The 25067-nt window shown below is 38.0% G+C and overlaps 3 protein-coding genes across 3 annotated transcripts in view; 2 read left to right on the top strand and 1 right to left on the bottom strand.

Annotated features, from left to right (window-relative positions):
* The window catches only part of LOC116290529 (cilia- and flagella-associated protein 74), a 30290-nt gene extending 27427 nt beyond the window's left edge, over positions 1–2863 (bottom strand). The window contains exons 1-3 of the mRNA XM_089029950.1: positions 2120–2863; positions 1237–1312; positions 20–86 (exon numbers count right to left, since the gene is read on the bottom strand). Coding sequence (XP_088886076.1) covers positions 20–86; positions 1237–1312; positions 2120–2321 — 345 coding nt within the window. The 5' untranslated portion in view covers positions 2322–2863. The remainder of the gene's footprint in view (positions 1–19; positions 87–1236; positions 1313–2119) is intronic.
* Positions 2864–2890: 27 nt separating this feature from the next.
* On the top strand, positions 2891–6023 carry LOC116290522 (cytochrome c oxidase assembly factor SCO1). Its single transcript, XM_089029949.1, has 6 exons — positions 2891–3062; positions 3518–3743; positions 3980–4177; positions 4515–4616; positions 4989–5104; positions 5694–6023. The coding sequence occupies exons 1-6, from the start codon at positions 2979–2981 to the stop codon at positions 5826–5828; spliced, it is 861 nt and encodes a 286-aa protein (XP_088886075.1). The 5' UTR covers positions 2891–2978; the 3' UTR covers positions 5829–6023.
* Positions 6024–8392: 2369 nt separating this feature from the next.
* Positions 8393–25045, top strand: LOC116290518 (echinoderm microtubule-associated protein-like CG42247). Its single transcript, XM_031697564.2, has 20 exons — positions 8393–9673; positions 12131–12314; positions 12755–12890; positions 13262–13411; positions 14061–14136; positions 14875–14976; positions 15517–15615; positions 16681–16815; positions 19606–19705; positions 19887–19927; positions 20388–20510; positions 20713–20847; positions 21138–21269; positions 21516–21583; positions 21692–21780; positions 21965–22062; positions 22317–22404; positions 22748–22843; positions 23139–23272; positions 23373–25045. Exons 1-20 carry the CDS (start codon positions 8711–8713, stop codon positions 24321–24323), a joined length of 3900 nt encoding a protein of 1299 aa, XP_031553424.2. The 5' UTR covers positions 8393–8710; the 3' UTR covers positions 24324–25045.
* Positions 25046–25067: the final 22 nt, after the last annotated feature.

The raw sequence follows: 25067 nt of genomic DNA, 5'->3' as shown, positions 1-25067 counted from the left end.
ATAACAAATTATTTTATACCTGTCTGGTTTGCTGTGCTATTGGATTTGAAGAATAGTCGTCATCTTTCTCACCACCGTCAACACTCCTACAATAAATCAAACCCAAAATACTAATTTAAAAATTATTCAAAATCACATAAAATTTATTACATGTAAATCAATACATACATGAATAGTCCCTTTTCTCATTCGGTAAATACCGCTGTGTTTTATGACTACAGACTCATCTGTACAGGCTTAGTCTCGCTTAACAGCAAATCATTTGCAAAAGTCAACTGTGATATAAAGGATGTGCAAGTTGAACAATACCAATGTTTTGAAATCCCACTAACTTTTAATGGTATCTGTTAATAGCTGACTTATAAATGAAGCTCGGCCTGTGTATATGAGTCTGTAGTCTTCAAAAGCAGCGATATACATTGAATGCCAAAACGGATGTATTGCAAAGATGTTAGCCATCTGATCAAAGAAAGATGAGAAAACGTTTTGAATAGTGATGAAGATAGGGACATGTTTTTAACACTTATCAGATTTGAGGTAATGGTTTTTTTCACTGTTGATGGCTACTTTGACAGGTATATCACATGCATTCAAGTGAAAGGTTCATTAGCCTACACCTGAGATTGCTTCAGGTATACTTTAAATGTCGGTATGTATTCATAAAATTAATATTTATCTTAAACATATATAGGCATACAAGAAATGCCCATTTTTCTATTTAATATATCTCTCTCTTTTTTTCCTTTCTTCCTATATTTAGGTCATGAAATTAACACTAGCAAACTTGCAAAATGTGGGTGAAATTTTGTACTGTATTTACAAGTGACAAAAAATTTAACTAGCCAAGTTTTGTAATTAAGTATGACCACAGTCCAAATATTGAAAGGGTTGAAAAGTTTAGAACCTGCATCAAGTAAAGCTTGTTATTCACTGCGTCCGATTGCTAATGACTTTGAAATGTTTGCTAACGAGAACGAAACTTACTAGCAAGGTTTTGCTAGTGGGTTTAAGAGTTAATTTCAAGCCTTGATATTTAACTGTGTTTTATTCATTTATTTATTCATTTCATGCATTCTTTTCATTTTCCTTTCTTATGACATTCTTTCTAGTTTCTCATGTTTCTCAACTGTTAAACAAAGAAATGATACCAATGGGAATAACACATGGTCTGAAACGGGGGAGGGGGGTTGGAAATAGCATAATGCTGAACAAGGTCTATTATCACCATACACTTACCCTGTGAGAGAGCCCTCATCGCTGAAATAGTCCTTGTCAACATCTGATGAGGGGTCACTGTCAAACTCTATTGGACCTACAAAAAGGATTAAAAGGATTAAAGAGATAAAAAAGAAAAGTGAAAAGAAAAGAAAGAGTTGGAAATAAAGAGAAAGTGAGAAATAAGAGAATAGAGAATAGAAATTAGAAGTCTGAGCAGAGAAGTGACAAGAATAATAATAATAATAATAATAACTTTATTAATGTCTCTAATCTTCTAGCCGGGCACAAGTGCCCTACTAATCGGGGAGACAAGAAGAGAGGAAAAGAGAATAAAAAAGAAGAAATGAGAAAAGGAAATAAGAGGAGAGGAGGGAAGAGGAGAAGAGCTAGGAGGATCCATACAAATTTCTAACCTTCATTTACAATATAGTCCCCTTCACAGTTCCCTGCACCATCTTGAAAGGTAGCCGTAGCTTTGTATCGAAGCGAGACGAACGTGAGCTTGCAATGATAGAGACCTGTGAATAATTGTCTGAGGTGTTAAAAAAGGTCTCTATCATTGCAAGGTCACCATTCGTCTTGCTTCAATGCAAAGGCATCGCTAACTTTCAAGATGGCGCAGGGAACTGTGAAGGGGACAATTGTACTATTGTATTGGACTAAAGCATCACAAATTGAATGGTTGCAAGCTATAATTTTAATTTATATACTATGTAAAATTAGAAAAATACCAGAAAGTCGTATTTTTTATCTCTCCAATTATTTATTTAAAATGTCATTGAAACAAAAACATTTGAAGACGATGTCCTGATTTAGTGATTTGTTAAAGTCAACAAATGTACATACATACGTACATCCGTTTGATACTATAGTTATTAACAATTATAAAATTCATTTTTACCTCCATCTGAGCTCCAACGATTATGAAAACCAACTACTTCAGCTTGATTAGTCCCTTCTTCTTCTTCTTCTTCGTCTTCATCTTCGGCTCCTGGTTCATACTCATCGAGATCAGAACTCTCCAGTTGTTTTGACAAGATGTGCTCAACACCATTCATCTCGTTTTCCGACGGTCTTTCCTCTAAACTAGACGACGCTTCCATATTATCATTAACTCGATAGTTTAAACTCCTCAAATAGCCTCGCTTATCAAGAAAATTAAACGCAGTAAAATTTTTTGTGTCGATTAAATTTTTTAAATGGCGCCAGACGTGAAGAAAGTGTTCAGACTAACACTTCATTTTAAAAAGGAAGGAAACCTCAAAGACGTCATCTTCTAAGCATTTAAGTTGCCAACCAATGAGGCTGTCGTAGTTTTGATGTCCAACTGCTGTAGTACTCCAGTATATCGTAATATTATCACAAATATCTCCCCTGGTTTTGATTCAACAAATTAACGCTCAAAAAACACAAACAAGTCTGGATGACCTGCAACAAAATCTTGGCCAAAAAACCACGAGTAATTATCCCACAGGCTCCAAACTAACAAAGAAAGTTCCTTATGCGTTAGTCTCTGAGTGTATCCTTCGTATTTTTCGTAGGAAGAGGATTTTGATGTATTATTGTGGTGGAAAAGTCGAGCTTTTGGTTTTTCTGTCTTTTTTCAAAACAAATGAGCGCGGCCATGACAGCACTGAGTAACCAAGCCATCCCATCCCCCGCGCTACTCACCAGTCTACCAGTCCATACTCCTAGTTATGACACACCATCAACAAGTATAAAACACCTGATATACACACATATATACACTTGTATAAATCATGAAGATCTTAGGATACAGAAACTTCCAAGCCATCATTCATACGTGCCTTAGGAGTAATATCTTATATGTCCAGAGCTTAAAGGTATTTTTCTTGTGGAGTATGATGATTGGAGATTATGTAAGAAGTTGTGTATCGTAGTATTCGTTATACCTTCAGTAAATGAGTACTAGTTCTACATCAGTTATCTGTAGTTAGAAATAGAATGGCTTGCTACTTAAGTTGGGCTTTTTATCTAAATTATAATGAATAATGCTAGACAGATAGATAGCAGCGTTTTGGGATATGATATTTGACATTGTACAACTGATAGCTGGTCATTTAGTAGCAAGATTATTGGTTGACAATGTATAAATATACCAATTACTACTGTATTTGGCTGTGAGACATATTTTCTTTGTAAAAATTTATTGTATTATTTGTCAGAATTTACAATCCCATAGTTTACCTTGATTCTCCTTTTTCCTATGTATACCAACCTTATTATAAAGGCTTCTGTGGTAAAAAAGCAGTCTTATGCCATCTCTTTGCACACCCAGGTACCCAGTAGATTTATTTCAAGGGTATGTTTCCCAAGATCAAGTCTTAATCCTCGTACTAGTAGAAGTATATTACAGAGAGCCGAGAGTGGACCTCACAAGGACCAAGCATTTGTGCGGTCTTCTAAGAGAGGCCCCATTTCCTGGACATCATTTGTGTTGTTTGCTCTTGCTGGTGGTGGAGTAGTTTATTATGTAAAATACTTGAAAGAAGAAAAGGAAAAAGGTAGAGTATGCAAAATATCATGTGTTCGGGCTACCTGTGGATTCACCACAGCGTGCCCAACATTTTTATTTGGATTTTAAGAGGACCATTTTTCAGTCATCTTGACAGCTACCCTTGATCTTGATACTTGATCTTGACTGACCAAATTATGGTTAGAGACATATAATATGCTTCCTCTCTTGATTCCTTGTCTCTAGAACAAACAGGTCCTAATCTCTTCTTTTTCTTATATCCAGAGAAAGAAAAAGAGAAGCAGAAGTCTATAGGTAAAGTAGCCCTTGGTGGTCCATTTGACCTGATAGATAACACAGGTAAACCAGTTACTGACAAGGATTTTAGAGGCAAATGGCTGTTGATATATTTTGGCTTCACACACTGTCCTGATATCTGCCCAGATGAACTGGAGAAGATGGCACAAGCAATTGATGCTTCTGGTAAGATTAGCTATAGTATACCTACAGCCGCCATTAACAACAGCAGCTATGAAACATATCACCACCAACAACAGTAACATTGACAACAACATTAGCAACAAAATTTTATTTGCATGTATAATCTGTAGTTTGTGTTCATTCATTATGGTTCGAATGAGAGTGGTCCCAAGACTGATCTTTGAGGAACACTATATTATATAGTATTTAACTAATCATATTCAGTTAGATAGAATGATACAAACTGTCTCGTTTTTACAATAACATTTATGATACTGTAAACCAATGAATGATTGTTGTTCTGACTTATTTTCTGACTAATTTTCCTTGATTTTATCAGACAAGGCAACCAAAGGCAAAGTTAAAGAAGAGCTACAGCCATTATTTATTACAGTAGATCCAAAAAGGGATGATCCTAAGGCTATTACAGAATACTTGAAAGGTAAGGAAGAAAATAGATGACACAGATGATGATGATGCTCAGTTGATGATAACACTGATGATGATGAGTTGGAATAGTGAGGATGTTGATGGCTAGGATTAATGATGATGTTAGTGATGATGTTGATGATGATGGTGGCGATGACAATGGTGATGATGATGATGGTGGTGATGGTGATGATCATGGTGATCATGATGATCATGATGGTGATGATCATGGTGATTAATGGTGATAATGGTGGTGGTGGTAGTGACGATGATGGTAAAGATGATAGTACGTAGAGTGAAGGAGATGATGAAGTTCTCAACTTTTTTTGCAGCAAGTTCACTTTCCATTTCAACTTATATAAATAAATCATCCTTTAATCATCAGAATTCCACCCCAAACTGATTGGTCTAACAGGACCAGTAGAAAAAGTAAAAGAAGTATGCAAGTCGTACAGGGTTTACTTCAGCGCTGGACCAGCAGATGATGACGATGATTACATTGTAAGTATGATACACAATAATTATTCCTTTGGTCTTTAGTGTTGCAGGATGCATTATATTTTGGCTAACTTGCCATTCTCTATAATTGCAGTGTATTGTTTAGCTCCAAACTCATTGTTCTCTTCTATTGTCTTATTGTCTTCTTGATGTCCTGCAACACCAAGAGACAGCCAGAAAACTAGAGAACCCAGATAAAAACCCTCATAGCTCAGTCCTAAGAGAACCATGGAACTAATAAGCAACTCTACTCATGTATGATACGGAGTTCAGGAATCGAACCAAGGTTGCATTGTTGAGAGGCGAGCACTCTCACTGCTAAGTGTGTTCATCCAAGAGCACAATTAATAAGATTTCAGTCTATAAAATCTGCAACTTATAAGAAACTCTTATTTTTTCACAGGGAGGGGTGGGTCGGTGGAACATCAAAAATATTGTTCCAGTTTGCAATCAAGTCATAAAGAGGGATTAGGAAAATACGAAAAGTATGACACACCTATTTTCCACAAGCCCTAACCACCCCCCCCCCCTCCCCACACACACACTCTCGACTAAACAATTTCTAATTATTTATTTTTACAATTGTTTTAAGGTTGACCATACCATTATCCAGTACCTAGTGAACCCTGATGGAGAATTCATGGAATACTTTGGGCAGAACAAAGATGCTTCACAGATAGCTGCTTCAATAATCAATCACATGCTTAAATACAGTCTCTCCAAATAATTTAAGTCTTTAAATTCAATGCCAAATATTCGCCGCAAAAAACGCCAGTGTAAACGGGGCTTTAGAATCTGTGTTGTGTCGAAACGCGTTTTTGATTGTTAGAATTTTTCAAGCCATCTATTTAAAAGAGTTTTTTTTTCTTAAGAAAAAAACTGTTAAAATTATTATTTTTTAACTTGAAAAGCAAAGGTTATGGATGTGTCGTGCATGTCTCGTGATTGGTTCAAAAGGTGACGTTTGTTACCTTGACGTACCACTTGCCTTGCTTAAGGTTCTGCAAAATAGTTTCGATTTGATTTCCCGTCCCCTCCCTGGAGTGGACCTTTTTTCACTGCACGTTTATCAAGGATTTTAGTACGATCTACGATCTTTAGTTCTAGTGTATAGATAGGATTACTCGTTTTTTATTTGAACCAGCATTGACGTAATTGCCGCCTGGTGTCTCTACTTGAAACTTTAATAATTTATCAAGGTTCGTTACGCTAATTTAATCCTTTAAACAATTATTCTATCGTTGCCTAATATTGGCTAATTATCAGCTAATAATGGCGTAAAACTGCTATACATGACGTTAGAGTGCGTACCATATATCCGTGAAAATCTCGTGTAAGAAACTGCACAAATTTGCACAAATTAGTAAGTTCAGTAGACCTCAGTAGACCGTAGACCTACAAAACTTTGCATTAAGTTGTACAAATTATGTTAACTTTTTCACGGGTTTATGGTATGCACTCTATTTATAATAAAGTAACTAAAACTCTGTGTAATAGATCTATGTTTGCAACAATTTTGATCCATGGCTCCGATTCTCTCGGAAAAGTTTCCATAAACAAGAAAAAGTGCAGTAAAGACACGGGTAAAGCAAAGAAAAGGAGAAGAAGCTGGAAAAAATAAGTGAAAACTGAAGTGTGGTAAAGCAAAAACGAATAGCCAAAATAAATTCATTTGCACAATATACAAACAAAAACTTGAAAGAAAAAAAAAAAAAAAAAAAAAACTCGTGAAATAACGGTGGAGATTGAAAATTCTACTAATAAAATTATTCGTTAGAGATATTCCTTAAAATTTAGTCCTAAAAGAGATAGTCAGAAATCTTGTGCTTAGTTCTTATTTTAATTGCGAAACTCGGGAGTTTTTTCTTGAATTCAATTACAATTTATTATTACATGAAACGAGGACGGATAAGTTGCGGTCATGTCACACGACGCATGTTGTTGCACGCAATACTGCTGAAGTACAAAACAACCCTACTTCAGCAACGTTGCTTGCAATTTTGCGCGCAATGTTGCACGTTTGTGTGCGTCTTAACATTTGCTTTACATTGTTTTGTGCTTTCAGATTGTCTCACACTCCCAGTGTCTTGAAATAAACATTTCGTTTCCTCGGCGTTGCATTTAGGGATAAAAAATAATTTGTTCAGAATACGAAGTTTACTTTCGCGCAGAAATATCCGCTGGATTAGCTTCGCCAATCAGCGCACTTTCATTTTCCCACCAAGCTTAGTCTTGCCCGCCATTTTTCAGTTTTGAAATTTTGAAAGGCCCTGGCTAAACGAGGAAACACATGTTTCCCAAAATGTTTCCAAAGGTGGCAAAACTGTCAGGGAACATCGGGAAACATGTTTACTCAATATCGGTTAGCGCATGCGCACTTTCAAGATAGAGTTAGCATTTTTGCGTCTTGGAAGCAAAATTTGTTGCACGTAGCAATGTTTCGCATGTGGCTACTTTGGAATCATCGGTGAACATCCTTGCGGGGAAAATGTTTTTTCGTTTAGCCAGGGCCAAAAACTATTCCTTATGAATGCGCGCGAATTATTATCTAACAGGACTGCCTCAAAGACTTTATTTTCTCATTTCTAAATTTTAGAAACCTGTCAATTAGTTATTGATCGGAGCGTGCGTTCCAGCGAACGGAAAATGCATGGTTCATTCGGAATACAAACTTACTGGAGAAAAAAAAATCCCTCTAAAATTCTAACTTCTTTTGAACCCTGCTGAATTAAATATTCTAGATGCTTCTGAAAATGTTAAATAAGAATTATATCAAGCGCGTAATCCTGAGATTTTAGGAGATTTTCAAGGAACATTTCAAGAAAAATGTGACAATTTAGCGTCCGTGTTAGAATATAAATAACATGTCGGGCAGTCTGCTTTTATTAGAACTTCCTATTGTGCGGTGTTCTTAATTCATTTAAATTGTTACAAGTTTTCAATATTTTCAAGCTGAGATGAATTGGTACAAAAAATATCTTATTGTAAAGTAAAATCTGAACTTTTCTAAAAATGTGTATCGAAAAAGAAGACACAAAATATGCACTGCTCCAAGAAGACAATTCAACTCCCCGTCTATTTTGCGTAAAACTTTACAGCGGATCCTTTTTTTACTGTTGTAAAGCTTAATTTCTTTTCTACGAATAAATGAAATAAGGATTAAAACAAAGAGACCAACGCTTATTTATTTAATGCAGACCTTCTCGCTCCATCGGCTTGAGAATTTGCAATGCAGATTTTCACCTGCATAGAAACAAACTAACCTGACAACGACTGAGTTCTGTAGAAGACAAGCTCGCTTAGTAAATAGTTACTTATAGTTTCGAGATGGACAACGGTTAAGAGGCTAACGTGCCTGGGTTGTCAAGGCCTAGAGACTGGAAGCCCTAAAATGAACTTTGTTTACAAATACTAATCTAGGCGATCGAGGAGATTTAGCGCAAGTTACATTTAACAGAATCGTTCAAAAGTATTGTAACACTATGTATGAAACAGCTGAGTTGACCGCTGGCGTAAGACTCTTGAGAAAAGACAGAAGTAGAAACTCGATGAAGCCATAAGGAGACAAAAATAAGTGATTTTTTATAGTAAAAAATTCTACAGCTGTTTATGGCGTATCGAGGGAAAAGAAATTTTACTCGCAGAGTCGTTCCTGAAGACCGAAGTCTTACCCGTGAGTACAGCTCAAATGAAAGCGAAGGTGATTATGAGCAAAGCGATGATCGCGAAGAACCAAAATACGAAGACCACGAGAGGCGAAGTCAAAAAGTTTTGCCAAAGATTAACAAGGAAAACGAAACCCGAAAAACAATGGATCAGTCAAGATACGTTCCGTCAAATGAGAGTAGAATTCCAGTTGCAAGACGAGGAACAAGCAAACGCGGTGTACCAAATTCAAAAAGAGACGAACCAGTTACACCAGTTCGTGAACGATTTAGAGCACGCTACCGGCAAGGGGATCAAGACTCGTCCACCGCAAACGAGGGCAAACGAAGTAAATTGAATAAAAACAGGACTAATAACTTGTCAAAAAGAGTAATTTTTTATCGAAACGGAGATAAACACTTCAAAGGAAGGTCATTTATCATCACGAAGCAACGATACCGTTCGTTTGAAAACCTACTAGAAGATTTATCAAGGGCAATTCCTTTACCGTATGGAGTTAGAAACATTTTTTCTCCTGACGGCCAAATAATTAATTCTATTAATGAGCTCGAAGATGGTGGCCACTACATCTGTTCCTCTGGGGACCAATTAATCAGAAATATCAATTATAATACCGAAAAAAGAAAGGAAAAAAGCGATGATATTCCTAGCGAAGGCATAAAAAATATTAAACTTGCTGTCCCTTCCGACAGCTCTTCAAATTCAAGTTCCCCGAGAATAAATAATAAGACTCCAAAACCTAGAGTTATTACTATTATTAATAACGAAAGAAACCTAAAATGCAAGATTTTGTTGAACAGAAAAACAGTTAAGAGTTATGAAGATGTTTTACGAGATGTTTCTGAGATGATGAAGCTACAAGGAGAGTTCGTGAAAGAACTTTATTCGTCACAAAAAACAGCAAAAGTAAGTAAAAAAAAAAACCCTGAAAAAATTACACTTTTTAACTTAATTTAGATGTTATTAAACCACTCTTATCTTTGCGAGGCATTTTTATGTTTGCTTTAGTTCAATAGCAATATTAAACCACGTTAAAACTTAATTATAGCCGGGAATATTACGCTGTGGAAAAAATCTGAAAAAGAAAAATCTTGTTAAAAAAGATTTTTTTTTTAGTTAAGTAATTAACTCTAGCTACTCCAGCTTTCTTTCCAAACACAGACATTAAATCCCTGTCCTAACACTGTTTATAGTCATAAACCAGACGAACTTTCATTAACTTTATTTTCGAATAATAAATAAATTAAACCATGTATTGATTTTAACTTCCCACGTCAGTTCTCAATAACTATATTTCTTGTTCAAATTCAATAACTATAGCTTTATCTTCATTCGTCTCGATAACAGCTGTACTTCACACGAGTTTACATTCGAGGGACGTCCTAAATAACTGGAATTTAAATATAGATTTGAGATAATCATTTATAATTATTAACCTAACGAGTTTCAATTATTTCCGCTTTCGCCTCATGTGGTTTTAGTTTTTCGCCTTTTTTCCTTAATTTTTTTCAAAATAAATTTGTCTCTCAAAGCGAGTTAGTTCAGCTGTTTATTGACACAACATTCTATTTACTTTTTTCGAGCAACTTATACCAGCTCTTTTCTTACATATTTTTTCTCTCCATTCTTCATTAACGGCTAAAAACAATTTCGTAAACAAACGATTAATCTTATTAAGAAGTTATAATCCAATTGTCACTAACTATCGAACGTGTAGTCATGACAACCACAATAATATCAAAATGGGTAACCCATGTTTGAACTAATTTTCTAAAGTGCCGTTCAAAAATGTCACTTAATAAACTTCATTCCAGCTGACTTTTCTTTGACATTTCCGACAAGCTCAAATCCTGTATCAAAAGTCGGACAGCGTTTTTCGACGTTGTAGGATTTGACTTTATCGATAATGCATGTACGAGCCAATAACAGCCGAGAAAAGTTATGGCGAGCGATTGTTCAAGTAGAATAACAAAGTAAGCCTTCCAATTCGTTTTAAGGAGTTAAAAGTACCATAGTCGTAGAAAATCTAGAATGCATGCAGATACAATACCCCAGGGCCTCGTCAAAGGCTTCTTTAGATTTTCTACAGAAGATGAATGAGAGTTTATTTTATGGCGCCATTCATTATTCTTCGGTCGTTGCGTTATTCAGAGTTCTCACTTAACGACTAGAATATTTCCGTCTTAATCTTAACCTTTCAATATTTTCTTCTCTTTTGAGACATTGACAGAGAAAAACCCTCGCACTGCTCGAATCAAGAGAGAGACCAAACAAACTCTACCTAAATGTTATGACGAGTACAATAATCGAACAGAATTTACTAGGATGGGATTCTTTTAATTGATTGATTAAGTTAGGACCATACCTCCAGACCCTGTGCTGAAGCGCAGTATGGCAGCGCGAAGCATTTACGGCTATGCCGGAGATTTCGGCCCCAACACCGCTATCCACTGACTGATCAGGAAGCTCGGCCAAAGCCTAAGGGAGAAGTTAGTCGGACCCTAGACCGTAGATGATGAACCCCTTGCTATGACCAGCGATTTATCAAATGATTCTTTGGTCAGCAAGCTCGTATCGTAACGTTGGTCCATGTGGGATGCGTTTTAATATGTTATTATTAGTAGTATTTTCGTAGTTCTCAACTTTTGTACGCGCATGCTCAGTAGGGTTAAAATGAAAACCAAGTCTTGTGCCGACAAAACACTAACACGTCAAATTGAAATCCACTGAATAAGCAGAGGAGATTCATTTGAAATTTCTCTACGAAGATAGAATACTATTAAAAATTTGATTACTAGTTCGTTTCAAAAGGGATAAAAAATAAGTTTTTTCATCTTTTCACGGTGTATAATTTACCCTTTTCTCATTACTGATAAAAAATATGGTCGATCGAGCTAAAGAATAGGCCTAATTATTTAACGACTTAAGATCATATATCAGGACTAAGATACTTTAACTTTTAGTTTACTTACCCGAGATGCAAGAGATTGGATGCCGTTACATCGATTGGCTTCTCGTCGTTTTCTAGTCTTTGCGCTTCAGCAAATAACAATACTCCAGTTTTGATTTCGCATGAAAGCCTCGATTTCGTATGGAATTCTTTGAATATTCATGCTTCAAGTGATTATTGAAGTTGTGCATTCTTTACTGACTTTACCGTTGGTATTTGTGAATATTTGGACACTGAAATGAGGCAAACCCTGTGTAAACGATTCCGTGATCAAGTAATACAGCGGTTCTGAAGTAGGAAAGGGTTACGTGGGGTGAAGTACGGTAGAAATACCTCCGGCAAATGCTATATAAAATAAAATATAAAATATAAAATATCCAATTTCAGTGTCTTTAATTATCCTTCTCGTCTAGGTTGGTGGCTTGTCGGAGATGTTCCACGGAGATGATGACGTCTACACAGCTGTCATTGTACAAGAAGGCAGCACCAAGCGGAACCTATCCAACCCTTCTTCCCACAGTAGTAATGGTGGCGGACACTCACCCTCAAATGGAAGAAAACAAAAATCAAGAAAAAAGCAGAAAAGACATTTAGATGGTCAGTAGAATTAACTCAGGTTGTTTAAGTGTTCGATACAAACGAGGGGTTGGCTATATATTGCTCACTCAAGTATTTCTTGTGTTTTCTTAACTATATTATAAAATGACTGCCAATAAAAATCTCGCGTTCTGATTGGTTGAGAGCGCGTGCTTTATGAGAGCACACTGCACGCGCGCGCACTTTCAGTTGCGTCATTCCTATCGTTGACATTCTTATTTTATAAAAGAAATAAAAAACTTGCTTGCTTTGCTTTGTGGAGTTATAAAGCACTTGGGAATTGGTAGACCACTCAAGAAGTGTCGAGAAGGACTCCAATACGCGTCGTGCTTTTCCTAACACTTCTCTCGTGTTCTGCCAACCCCCCTGCTTTATAACTGCACACAGCACGCGCGCGTTTCCTATTTCTTCATTATTGTTATTACTGTTCTTCATTCCAGGTCATGAGCGAGGCGTCACAATTAAGGTTAAAGACAAGACGCTTACGTTCTACCCTCCATCGAAAAGAGACGCCATGTTGGGCGATACCGAGGAAATATTCTTAGCACCTGATGCACGACCACAACTTGATTGGGTGTATCCTTGACGACCTAAAAACTGAAATATAAACGTTCATGCTTTCCTTCTAACATAAGAAGCCATTTAGTGTTACGGTATGTCGTACCATGTACGTGCTGTAAGACAGTACCGGACGTTTCCCACTCTTACGATAACCATTCTTATGGGAAGCCATTTCAATGTTACGGCATGTCGTACTGTGCACGTTTTGTAAGGCCATACCGTCGGTTTCCCACTCATGCGATAACCATTCTTTTGGGGCCGGAAGCCATTTCAGTGATACGGAATTTCATGCCGTGTAAGTACTGTAAGTAAGTGCGACGGCCTCCCACCTATATAAAAACCGCTCTATTAGTGTGATGCATGACTTCCTTAACAAAGGTTTCCAGTTACGGATACCAGGGTAAAGACACACGATACAATCTACACGTACTTCCATCAGGCGAGCTACTCTACTTTGTATCCAGAGTAGTTGTCATATACAACCGGAAGAATAACTCACAAAGACACTATACTGAACACGCTGACGATATCAAATGGTATGTACACGTAACGACCCATCCACCCGCTCCCCCATGATCCATGGGTCGTCTTCTCGAGCTCCGACACTTTTCATTTCTAAAGTTCAATTCGTTTACGCACAACTGCTCATTTTAAGGGAGGTAGGGTGACGCTACCTGTTAGTGCAAGTTGTCTATTCCGTGTGGTTGGATGGCAGCTCGAGTTAAGCGCAAACGGCAATGATCATTTAGTGCGCTCGATAACCGCGGCATAGTAACGTTTGTGTAACGATACCCGCAACAGTTGCATAGGTGGAAACAGTGCAATTATGTGGTCGAGTGCAACGATACGTGCAACAGTTTTATAGGTGGAAATAGTGCAATTATGTGGTCGAGTGCAACGATACGTGCAACAGTTGCATAGGTGGAAACAGTGCAATTATGTGGTCGAGTGCAACGATACGTGCAACAGTTGCATAGGTGGAAACAGTGCAATTACGTGGTCGAGTGCAGCGATACGTGCAACAGTTGCATAGGTGGGAAAACGATGCAATTACGTGGTCGACTAGAACGAGCCACGAAACAGTTTCATCACGTGTCTAGACTTTCAATAAAAATGTTTGATATTGATAAACCTCGAATATAACACGTGTATGCAACCAAATGTTTCTTCTATTTTCTTTCACAGTATAGCGGTTCATCCCAATCAATGGTACATCGCCACTGGCCAAACATCAGGACTCTCTCTCGATCAAAACGACCTCGTAAGAACCGAATTTCAACTACATCAATAGACGGCTATTTTGCGCCAAATATAATGTTTTCTCATATAACACCACGTGTCATCACACGTAATAGATCAAAAACGAGTGCGAGTGTTTGATCAGAGCATCCAAACACCGAGAAACAGATGAAAGCACGAGGCCGTTAGTCCGAGTGCTGTTATTGTTTCGAGGTGTTTGGATGCCCTGATCAAACACGAAGCACGATGAGTTTTTGAACTTACTTCTCAGTGTCATCATAATTCATTTGCTCTTGAATCTACTGAGACTAAAAAAGTGAACAGTGTTTTGATCAGTGTCTTCATCCGTTTTTGATCAAGTATCAAGGTGCGTGCACGTGACTACAATGCAAAGTCGCCATTGGTCATTGAACTCATGAATTATTAATGAGTTTGAGAATGAGTATTATTGATTTCTTCCTCGGTAACTTTCGAGGCAATTCAAAAAGGAAAATTATTCTCCAAGAAACATCGTAAAATAGCTAGTGTAATAAGTTTCTAGGGTGTTTTTGTCAACGATAAAATTCAAAATAACCTGTGCAAGTTATTGACGCACATTTAGTAAATATTATCATCGTCATCATCATTATTATTATTAGATAAATTACGACATAATGTTTTGCGCCCTAATGATGGGCGCTCATGGCCGCATTACGTCAATCATTTCTACAAGAACAATTACCTATAAGTTTTCTGATAAGTCATGATACGTTTATTATAGAGTCATGTACGTATATGGGACAGCGAGACTCTCTTAACCCTTACAGTCTTACAGTTAGATGACTACACCCTTAGCTTGATAGCCATGGCTTTCTCAGTAGAGGTAAACATTCTATATATTTAGCTTAAGTTTTATCTTAATCTTATAAGATCTTTTTTGTTGTGGTAGCCGATCGATAGGGAATCTGATTTCTATTCCTATCTATAAGAATGATACGAAATTCGACGGAGAATGTGCACTTGAAAAAATAAGTATGTCAACTCCGCCACGCCTTGACCGGATAACAGAAACTTAAATGACGATACATTTGACGTTAGCCCGGCTTGCTTACAGAATATTTTGGGAGAATTGCATAAAAAAGTGTAGTTAGGAACGAAACTTAAGATTGCCCATCAGAGTTTCATTCGGTGTTAGCTCTGGTCACAATGATCCTTCGAAAGAATCACAAACGTTTAAAAGCGTAGCTAGAAATCCGAATCAGAAATGCGCATCAGACTTAAATGTGTTAAGCATGAGAGCGTTAAGCATATTCGAAAATGCAGTTAGAAACCAAATAAAGGACTCGACTTTACTCAACTTTGCGCAACAAATTTATACCTCGTCGATGAACACGTTATTAATGAAACGTCTTGCTTTCTTAAGGACAATGGCGATATATTGTCATGTATAGACAGCAGCGGAGACAGTTATCGACTCAGTCTTTGGGAATGGAAAGACAAGAAGTGTTTGGTGCAGAGTAAAGTAAGAAGTAGAATGTTTTACGAAACAGTTGAGCGAGACCATTGTTAATACTAGCCGAAGCTGTGCGTCGGATGCCCAAGTGGTAACCAAAAAAAAAGCGCGCACCTTTGTTATCATGATATTCTTTGTGCGCGCATTGTTGTAAATGAAAGAGCAAAGTAAGAAGTAGAATAGTTTACAAAACAACTGAGCGAAACAATCACTAATACTAGCTAAGGCTATGCGTGGGCCCGGTTGTACGAAGCCTGGATAGCGCTATCCAACGGATAAATCTTATCCAGTGGATAAATTTATTGGATAACAGCATCGACTTATCCACTGGATAAGGATTTATCCGTTGGATAGAGCTATCCAGGCTTCGTACAACCGGGCCCAGATGCGCAAGTGTCTTTTTGTGTGATCCTAGAATGAGACGTGAGAAAAAGCGTGCGCACGTTTGTGATCATGAATATTCTCTTTGCGCGCATCGTTGTAAATGAAAGAGCAAGTTAAGATCAGAAGATAGTTGAGCGAGACCATCACGTATACTAGCTGAAGCTGTGCATCAGATGCGCAAGTGTCCTCTTGGATGATTCTGGTATGAGACGTGGTAAAAAAACGTGCGCATGTTTGTTATTCTCATTTTCTCTGTGCGCGCATTATTCAAAATAAAAAAATTGCAGAATGAAAGTACTTCCTAACGATAAAACGAGTAGATACCCTGACTATACAGACACTAGAGAAAAACGTTTGCGCATGCATACATTTTAGCACGTTTTCCAAGAATTTTGAAGAGTTTGAGTGAGAAAATAAATGTTTGTTTCCTCCAAGTATACTAAAGCGTTCGCGAGTATACTTTTGTCAGACCAAGATATTGTATTAACAAACACAATATTAAAGAATTAGCCTTAAGTTTCAAGCATGGACACTAAGGTTTGGCATTTTGTGAAGTCCAATTCATCAAACATGTTTGAAAGCCAAATTTACATATCTTTTGACTAATTTGCATATAGATTCAGAGCATGCGCAGACGTTTTTCACTCATGTCGACTATACATGCTTAGATATATATCTCTGTATGGCTAGGAGTTTACCAGCATCGCGCTTGCCGTCATGTTTGACCCAGATGACAGCAAAACGATCGTATCATGCGGCAAGGAACATATCTACTTCTGGAGATGGCATAATGGAAAACTGGAAAGAAAAAATGGCTTTTACGAGGTAAGCTTCACCCAGCTTCTATTTGTCATCTGCTAGTTCTCGATCCCCGTCCTCTTTTCCCTTCTATTCAACTTTTAGCATTGCTTCTTAAATATATACCTTCATCCAATCCAATTCAGGTCCATTCTTATTCTCATACGTTCACCCAATCCGATTCTGGTCCATTCTTATTCCCATACGTTCATCCAATCCAATTCAGGTCCATTCTTATTCTCATACGTTCATCCAATCCAAGTCAGGCACATTCTTATTTCCATACAATTCATTTCCATTGTTTATTCTCATAACGTTTCATCAATCCATTCAGGTCCTCTTATTCCCACGTAGCTTTCATCCTATCCAAGTCATGGTCCATTCTTATTCTCATACTTTCATCCAATCAATTCAATTCCATTGTTATTCTCATATCGTTTCCATCCAATCCCCATTCAGGTCCATGCTTATTCACCATACGTTCATCCAATCCAAGTCAGGTCATTCTTATTCCCATACGTTCATCCAACCAAGTCATGCCATTCTTAAAGCTAGGCCATTCTTATTCCTAGTATATGTTCATCTTATCTAATTCAGGTCCATTCTTATTCCCATACGTTCATCCAATCTAAGTCAGGCGCATTCTTATTCCCATACATTCATCCAATCCAAGTCAGGCGCATTCTTATTCTCATACGTTCATCTCATTAAAGCTAGGCCATTCTTATTCCTAGTATATGTTCATCTTATCTAATTCAGGTCCATTCTTATTCTTATACGTTCATCCAATCCAAGTCAGATCCATTCTTATTCCTATACGTTCATCCAATCCAAGTCAGATCCATTCTTATTCTCATATGTTCATCCAATCTAATTCAGGTCCATTCTTATTCCCATACATTCATCCAATCCAAGTCAGGCGCATTCTTATTCTCATACGTTCATCTCATTAAAGCTAGGCCATTCTTATTCCTAGTATATGTTCATCTTATCTTATTCAGGTCCATTCTTATTCCCATACGTTCATCCAATCTAAGTCAGGCGCATTCTTATTCCCATACATTCATCCAATCCAAGTCAGGCGCATTCTTATTCTCATACGTTCATCTCATTAAAGCTAGGCCATTCTTATTCCTAGTATATGTTCATCTTATCTTATTCAGGTCCATTCTTATTCCCATACGTTCATCCAATCCAAGTCAGATCCATTCTTATTCCTATACGTTCATCCAATCCAAGTCAGATCCATTCTTATTCTCATATGTTCATCCAATCTAATTCAGGTCCATTCTTATTCCCATACATTCATCCAATCCAAGTCAGGCGCATTCTTATTCTCATACGTTCATCTCATTAAAGCTAGGCCATTCTTATTCCTAGTATATGTTCATCTTATCTTATTCAGGTCCATTCTTATTCCCATACGTTCATCCAATCTAAGTCAGGCGCATTCTTATTCCCATACATTCATCCAATCCAAGTCAGGCGCATTCTTATTCTCATACGTTCATCTCATTAAAGCTAGGCCATTCTTATTCCTAGTATATGTTCATCTTATCTTATTCAGGTCCATTCTTATTCCCATACGTTCATCCAATCCAAGTCAGGCGCATTCTTATTCTCATACGTTCATCTCATTAAAGCTAGGCCATTCTTATTCCTAGTATATGTTCATCTTATCTTATTCAGGTCCATTCTTATTCCCATACGTTCATCCAATCCAAGTCAGGCGCATTCTTATTCTCATACGTTCATCTCATTAAAGCTAGGCCATTCTTATTCCTAGTATATGTTCATCTTATCTTATTCAGGTCCATTCTTATTCCCATACGTTCATCCAATCCAAGTCAGGCGTATTCTTATTCCCATACGTTCATCTCATTAAAGGTCATTCTTATTCCTAGTATATGTTCATCCAATCCAATTCAGGTCCATTCTTATTCTCATACGTTCATCCAATCTAATTCAGTTCCATTGTTATTCTCATACGTTCATCCAATCCCATTCAGGTCCATTCTTATTCCCATACGTTCATCCAATCCAAGTCAGTTCCATTCTTATTCTTATACGTTCATCCAATCCAAGTCAGGTCCATTCTTATTCTTATACGTTCATCCAATCCAAGTCAGATCCATTCTTATTCCTATACGTTCATCCAATCCAAGTCAGATCCATTCTTATTCTCATATGTTCATCCAATCTAATTCAGGTCCATTCTTATTCCCATACATTCATCCAATCCAAGTCAGGCGCATTCTTATTCTCATACGTTCATCTCATTAAAGCTAGGCCATTCTTATTCCTAGTATATGTTCATCTTATCTTATTCAGGTCCATTCTTATTCCCATACGTTCATCCAATCTAAGTCAGGCGCATTCTTATTCCCATACATTCATCCAATCCAAGTCAGGCGCATTCTTATTCTCATACGTTCATCTCATTAAAGCTAGGCCATTCTTATTCCTAGTATATGTTCATCTTATCTTATTCAGGTCCATTCTTATTCCCATACGTTCATCCAATCCAAGTCAGGCGCATTCTTATTCTCATACGTTCATCTCATTAAAGCTAGGCCATTCTTATTCCTAGTATATGTTCATCTTATCTAATTCAGGTCCATTCTTATTCCCATACGTTCATCCAATCCAAGTCAGGCGTATTCTTATTCCCATACGTTCATCTCATTAAAGGTCATTCTTATTCCTAGTATATGTTCATCTTGTCTAATTCTGGTACATTCTATTTCTATATGTTATCTGATTCAAGTGTGACCATAGTTTTTTGATCAGCATTCTTTTGATAAAACTATTTTCCAGAACAATCCTGTTCCACTATTTGTCACGTGTCTGGACTTTGCACCTAATGGGGATCTGTTCACGGGAGATTCTAATGGATCTATCACATCCTGGAGCAAAGGTAAGGAAACGTTCTCTATAATATATGAGCATTTTCTATTTTAATGCCCGCTTAGAAAAGCTATGACAAAAAGCGAGCTGACCTCTCGACCTTACAACCTTTAAAAATTATATTTGTACTCGATCATTTTCAATTCAAGTTTTGGTTTTTCTAACGCGGTTATGGGTCAATTTGTTTTTAGTTTCAAAGAAGGTGAAGTTTATGGTCAGGAACGCGCATGAGGTATGTATGTGTAGATGTACGTACTGCTGCTGTGCGCCATGGTCTCCTGTGTAGAAAAAAATAGAGGCTTTGCACCTCCACGTGATGGCAGCCATGACAGGAGGCAGGAACAATTGAATCTGGTCTAACCTGATTTACATGAGAAAGAATTCAGTTTACCAGGGGGAAAAGACTCTATTGTTGTACCTCCTGTCATTGCTGCCATCACGTGATGGTGCAAAGCCTCTAGATTTCGCGGGAAACGTGAAGGGCCGGGTTTCATGGCAGCCATTTGGGAGGGCAAACAATGGATTTCTTCACTCCCCATTGGAGGAAATCTTTATTGTCTTGTTCTACGACCTGGCAGCCGCAAAACCCCTGTATACGACGTTGAATATCGAATACCCTTGAGGGATATGCATTCTATTTTGAAATGGTAGCTCACGTTATGGTTTACAATATGTGATTTTCGCCTATCTAGAAGAGTATCCTGAGCCTGCATGTTTTGGACAGCGGTCTTCTGTTGACAGCTGGTGGGGTGGATGGTCGGGTGTGTGCATGGGACGCCAATAAGTACTTCAACTTGCCCCTAAGAGAAATACAGGTTTGTTTGATTGTCATTTACTCGGGCACCTTACTCGGGCACTCTGTCACTAACTCGGGCTCTCTTTGGTGGCCATTCCATCATTTACTCGGGCTCCCCGAAGTAACCATTCTGTCAATTTATTCGGGCTCCCTGTAATTACCATATTCTGTCATTTATACTCAGGCCGCTCCCTGAACTAACAGTTCTTCTTTGTGCGCAGCTTCCAGAAGTGACTGGTGTAAGTGCCCTGGAGCCGCTACAAACCGGCGAGACTGACGTCACTCTACTGGCGGGGACGACAGCCAATACTATCCTAGAAGGCTCCTTCACTAAGCCGTTTACTACTATCGTTAAGGTGTGTAAGTGAGAAAATAACGGCACGGTCACGGTGCGGAATTGAAACTAACAATGTTCTTTAAACCAATCATTGCGTATCTAATCAGAATGACGTCACACTATCTATCAACCTTAAATATTCCATTTTACAGTTCCGTCCAGTGAACACGAATAATAGTTATTTCAACTATACAAAAATTTCTCTCACACAACATCTACGTCGAAACCTTTTAAGTCTACCAGCAAGCCAAAATACAATTCTGATGATATTTTTGCAATAATGTTCTTACCATCCATGCCATCTCACAGGGTAACAAATTGGATGTGCTATCGTTCGCTGTCCACCCCTCAAAGGACCTTTTTGTCACGGCATCTTTAGACAAGACTGCGACATTATGGTCAGCAGTTCATCACGAGACTATATGGAGAGTCGACGTCGAGGTGAGGTTCAAGACTTCGTTACATATACGATATACCATGCACTATAGCTACAAAATATGTGTTTGAACGGCTGATATAAGTCAGGGCACGGTTAATTCACAGATTGGCATATATATACATACACTATCCTTGATTCCTAAATGTAAGCAGTGTTACTGAGTGCGATACAGATTTCAGCGGTTGTCATGGATACGATAGTGAGACATTTTCTTAATCATTTGTGTTGGTAATTATTCGTGTTTCCAGTTTCCTATAAGAGTTGCAGCCTTCTATTCCACTGGTAGCGTGATAGCATTTGGCACCCCACAAGGCAGGTACGAAGATCTCCAAGAAAAATAATAGTTCACCCATTCATCCGTTTTCCTGTTGGTTTTTTTTCCAATTTTTTTTCATTAAAATTTTCTCATCATCCATGATTTCAGATGGATCGTATTGAATGCTGAATCAGGTATACATCAGGCTTCATTTCAAGATGGCAGCGAGCCAATCACCGACCTCGAATATTCCCCAGGTAGTGACGCAAATTCCAACAAGAAAAGTGTGATTTCTTTTGTATTTTTTAGCTATCCTCTCATCCGAGATAGTTTCGAAAGACATCTATAGTTTTTTCTACCACCATTTGGAGCGGACAATGAGATGAAAAACCCAGGAATTGAACCTTTCTCAATCATTTGCGTTGTAACATTTTTTCTCAGATGGCGAGCATATCGCGGTAGGATCGAAAGACGGAAACATTTACGTCCACGCTGTCTACGATGATGGCATGACGTATAGACGAGTAGGCTGTTGTTCGGTAAGAATGCAGTTTACAAAATAGATATCGCTTTTTCTTTTCTCTCTTTTTTCTTCTTTCCTTATTATCAGCTCTTAAGAGAGAGCTGAATAAGCGCTCTACAAATGCATCATCATCATCATCATCATCATCATCATCATCATCATCATCATCATCATCATCATTTTTCAACCCAAATTTGGATCAGGAATATAAAAGTGTCACGTGATTATGTTCTCTCATTAAATAACCATGACAACGTTATTTTGTCGTAGAACCACACCGCTCCCGTTCTGTTTCTTGATTGGTCGGTGGATGGTTGTTTCATACAGAGCATGTCGACTGAATATGACATCATCACATGTAAGTATATCATATGAGTAAATGTGTGCGCGTGTTTTGGCGCCAAAACAATGAAGGCGCGCGTTTGTGTCTTGGCACTAATATTAGTAAAGGCGCACGCGTTTTGTCACCAAATCAGTAAAGGGCGCGCGCGCATTTTTGCGCCAAATCAAGTACCGCCTTTTAGAGGAATGTCACGACAGCCATATTGAAGGACGACACAGCGCAAATTATTTTGGTAACGCAATCTTTTGTCATGCAAAATAATTGCATTGTTTCTTCCTTCCAACATCGCTACTATAAAACTTTATATCTTAAGTGGATAATGTTCGATCTAACCCGCTTTTTTAAAATATTTTTCAAGGGGAGATCGGAGCATTTGAGAAAGAAGAATCACAGAATATTATCCGGGACACAGAATGGAACACGCGTAACGTTGTGCTTGGATACGACGTAGTAGGTAAGTCGCTCTAACCAAATCCTAAATTTAACATCAACTCTGCTCATTTTCATGAATACACGACCAAGAGATCTAGCTATAATTCAAGACGCCTTGGCTTTTTGGCTCCCTTCAATCAAATCCTCAACCGTCTGAATTGGTAATCTTTTGAATGACGAAAGCCAAAGAAAAAACAGACGCTATGGGCTGTATTGGTCGCGTAATTATGGAAATGTATATGAAAATAATTTAAAAAATCATTGGCATTTCTTTTGAAAATTTTCATTTGGTAAGAAAATACTTTGTTTCGTTCCAGGTGTCTGGCAGTCAACACCGACCGATGGGAACCTGGTGACTAGTTCTGATCTGGCCTGGTCGCATAATCTGCTAGCAATAGGAGACGAACTGGGATACATGCGTATCTTTCGATACCCGTGTAGCTATGAAGGGGTGAGTCATGAATTTCACTTAAACATGGTTTGTGCGCCGTGCCGTGCCGACAAAGTCTCTAGTATATTTTTCAAATATCGTTATTTTGGTTCATCTCTAGGTTCAATATCATCAAGTACGCGCACACAGTTCGACCGTCATTAGAGTAATGTTCCTCTCATCCGATAACTTCCTACTGAGCACCGCTGGTCAAGACTGCGCATTCCTGCAATGGAGCATGGAAGGAATGGTAAAACCGCTGACCACGAAAACCAAGAAGCACAAGTCTGAGAATTTAAAAGTCGTGGTATCGAACTCCGACAGCCAATCAGATCTCGAGGAAGGAGAAGACTATTCATCGAAAGAACAGAGCGAAAAGACTCGAAATAAATTGGCAGATGCGTTGGATGATAAGCAAGAGGTTGAGCGAACGGGCAGGAATAAAAGCAGAAGTTACCAAAGATCCGATAACGACTTCAACCACGGCGAGAAAAACGAGAGAAACAGTAAAACTAAAGCTGAATCGAATTCTATTCGTGAAAGAAGTAAAAAAACAGACTCCGAAGTCTCAGATGAAGCCCCTGCACGAACAAGCGAAGAGTATTCATCTGAAGACTATAGACAATACGAGGACCGAAGACCTCAAGCGAAGGAGGTGAAAAATATTCGCGGACGACGAGGACATCCGTCCAACCAACGACGTTCCTTCGAAGAGGACATGTACCAAGACCGTGATGACACAAGTGACGAGAGAAAAGGAAGAATACTGCGGGGGCGAGGAAGATCAAAACGATACTCAGAAGATGATGTATCGATGGAGGAGGAAAGCGATGACGATGTTACTCCACAAAGAACATTACGACCAAAACAAAATGGCTACCGGAGACTAAGGTCCCCAGTGAAGGACAAGGAGGGAAGGAGACGTGATAGAGGCGCAGGTCGAAGTCATAGTGATGAATACTCGGATACAACAAGGGATGATAGAAATAGTTATAGAAATAATAGGTATGGGGGGAGAAAAAATAATAAAAATGATGGAGAACCCGGTTATTATAGCAGAAACAAACGATAACTCGAAAGTCGAAAGCATAGGTTTCACAGATTGTAGCTTACTATTGTAAGTACTTAATATTTTCTTGATTTCAACCATTCCCAAGAGAATCAAAAGACAAAGACATGGAGGCCATGTTGGTGGACAGATACGAAAGAACCTAATGAAAAGTCTGTTGTTAAAGTCCACTAGATACTACGTAACGCGGTGAAAACGAAGGATATTGATACTTTTGGTCGGTAGTGTCATGCATTCCTTTCCATAGGAATAAAAGTCCAAAAAAAAAGCGCGTGGTGTAACAATGTTTTCCCAATTCAGCGTGACAAACCTCTGGGGGAATGAAGAGCTATTGTTTTGAAACTCGTCGGGATATCATCGTTATTCCTTTCGTATCCTTTGGGATACTCATGAATTTTTCGAACAGTAAAAACAAAAGAAAATGAATCCCCTGGAGGTTCGTCACGCTGAATTAGGAAAACATTGTCACACCACGAATAAGGTCTATTCAATTCAAGAAGGCGTTCAAAAACCCACAAACTGGAGATTTAATAACGGAGGTCTTTCAAGACAATAATTTTGATAGAATTAAACCTAACATATAAACCCACTCAATGTATTTATAGAATGTTAATGTCGTACTGCTATTTACGTCTACAAACATATTAATACAATATATATTTACATTCATTAATAAAACGCAAAAATGATTCAAAATATTATGCACAGAAGTATTTCGTAAATAAGGAAATAAAATTTTGAAACAAT

Source organism: Actinia tenebrosa, unplaced genomic scaffold (genome assembly GCF_029948245.1).
Source record: "Actinia tenebrosa isolate PJP-AT-01 unplaced genomic scaffold, QUT_ActTen_1.0 PGA_scaffold14__42_contigs__length_11649687, whole genome shotgun sequence".
NCBI lineage: Eukaryota > Metazoa > Cnidaria > Anthozoa > Actiniaria > Actiniidae > Actinia > Actinia tenebrosa.
Note: the sequence above shows the minus strand (reverse complement) of the source record. Positions and strands in the feature narration are given on the sequence as shown.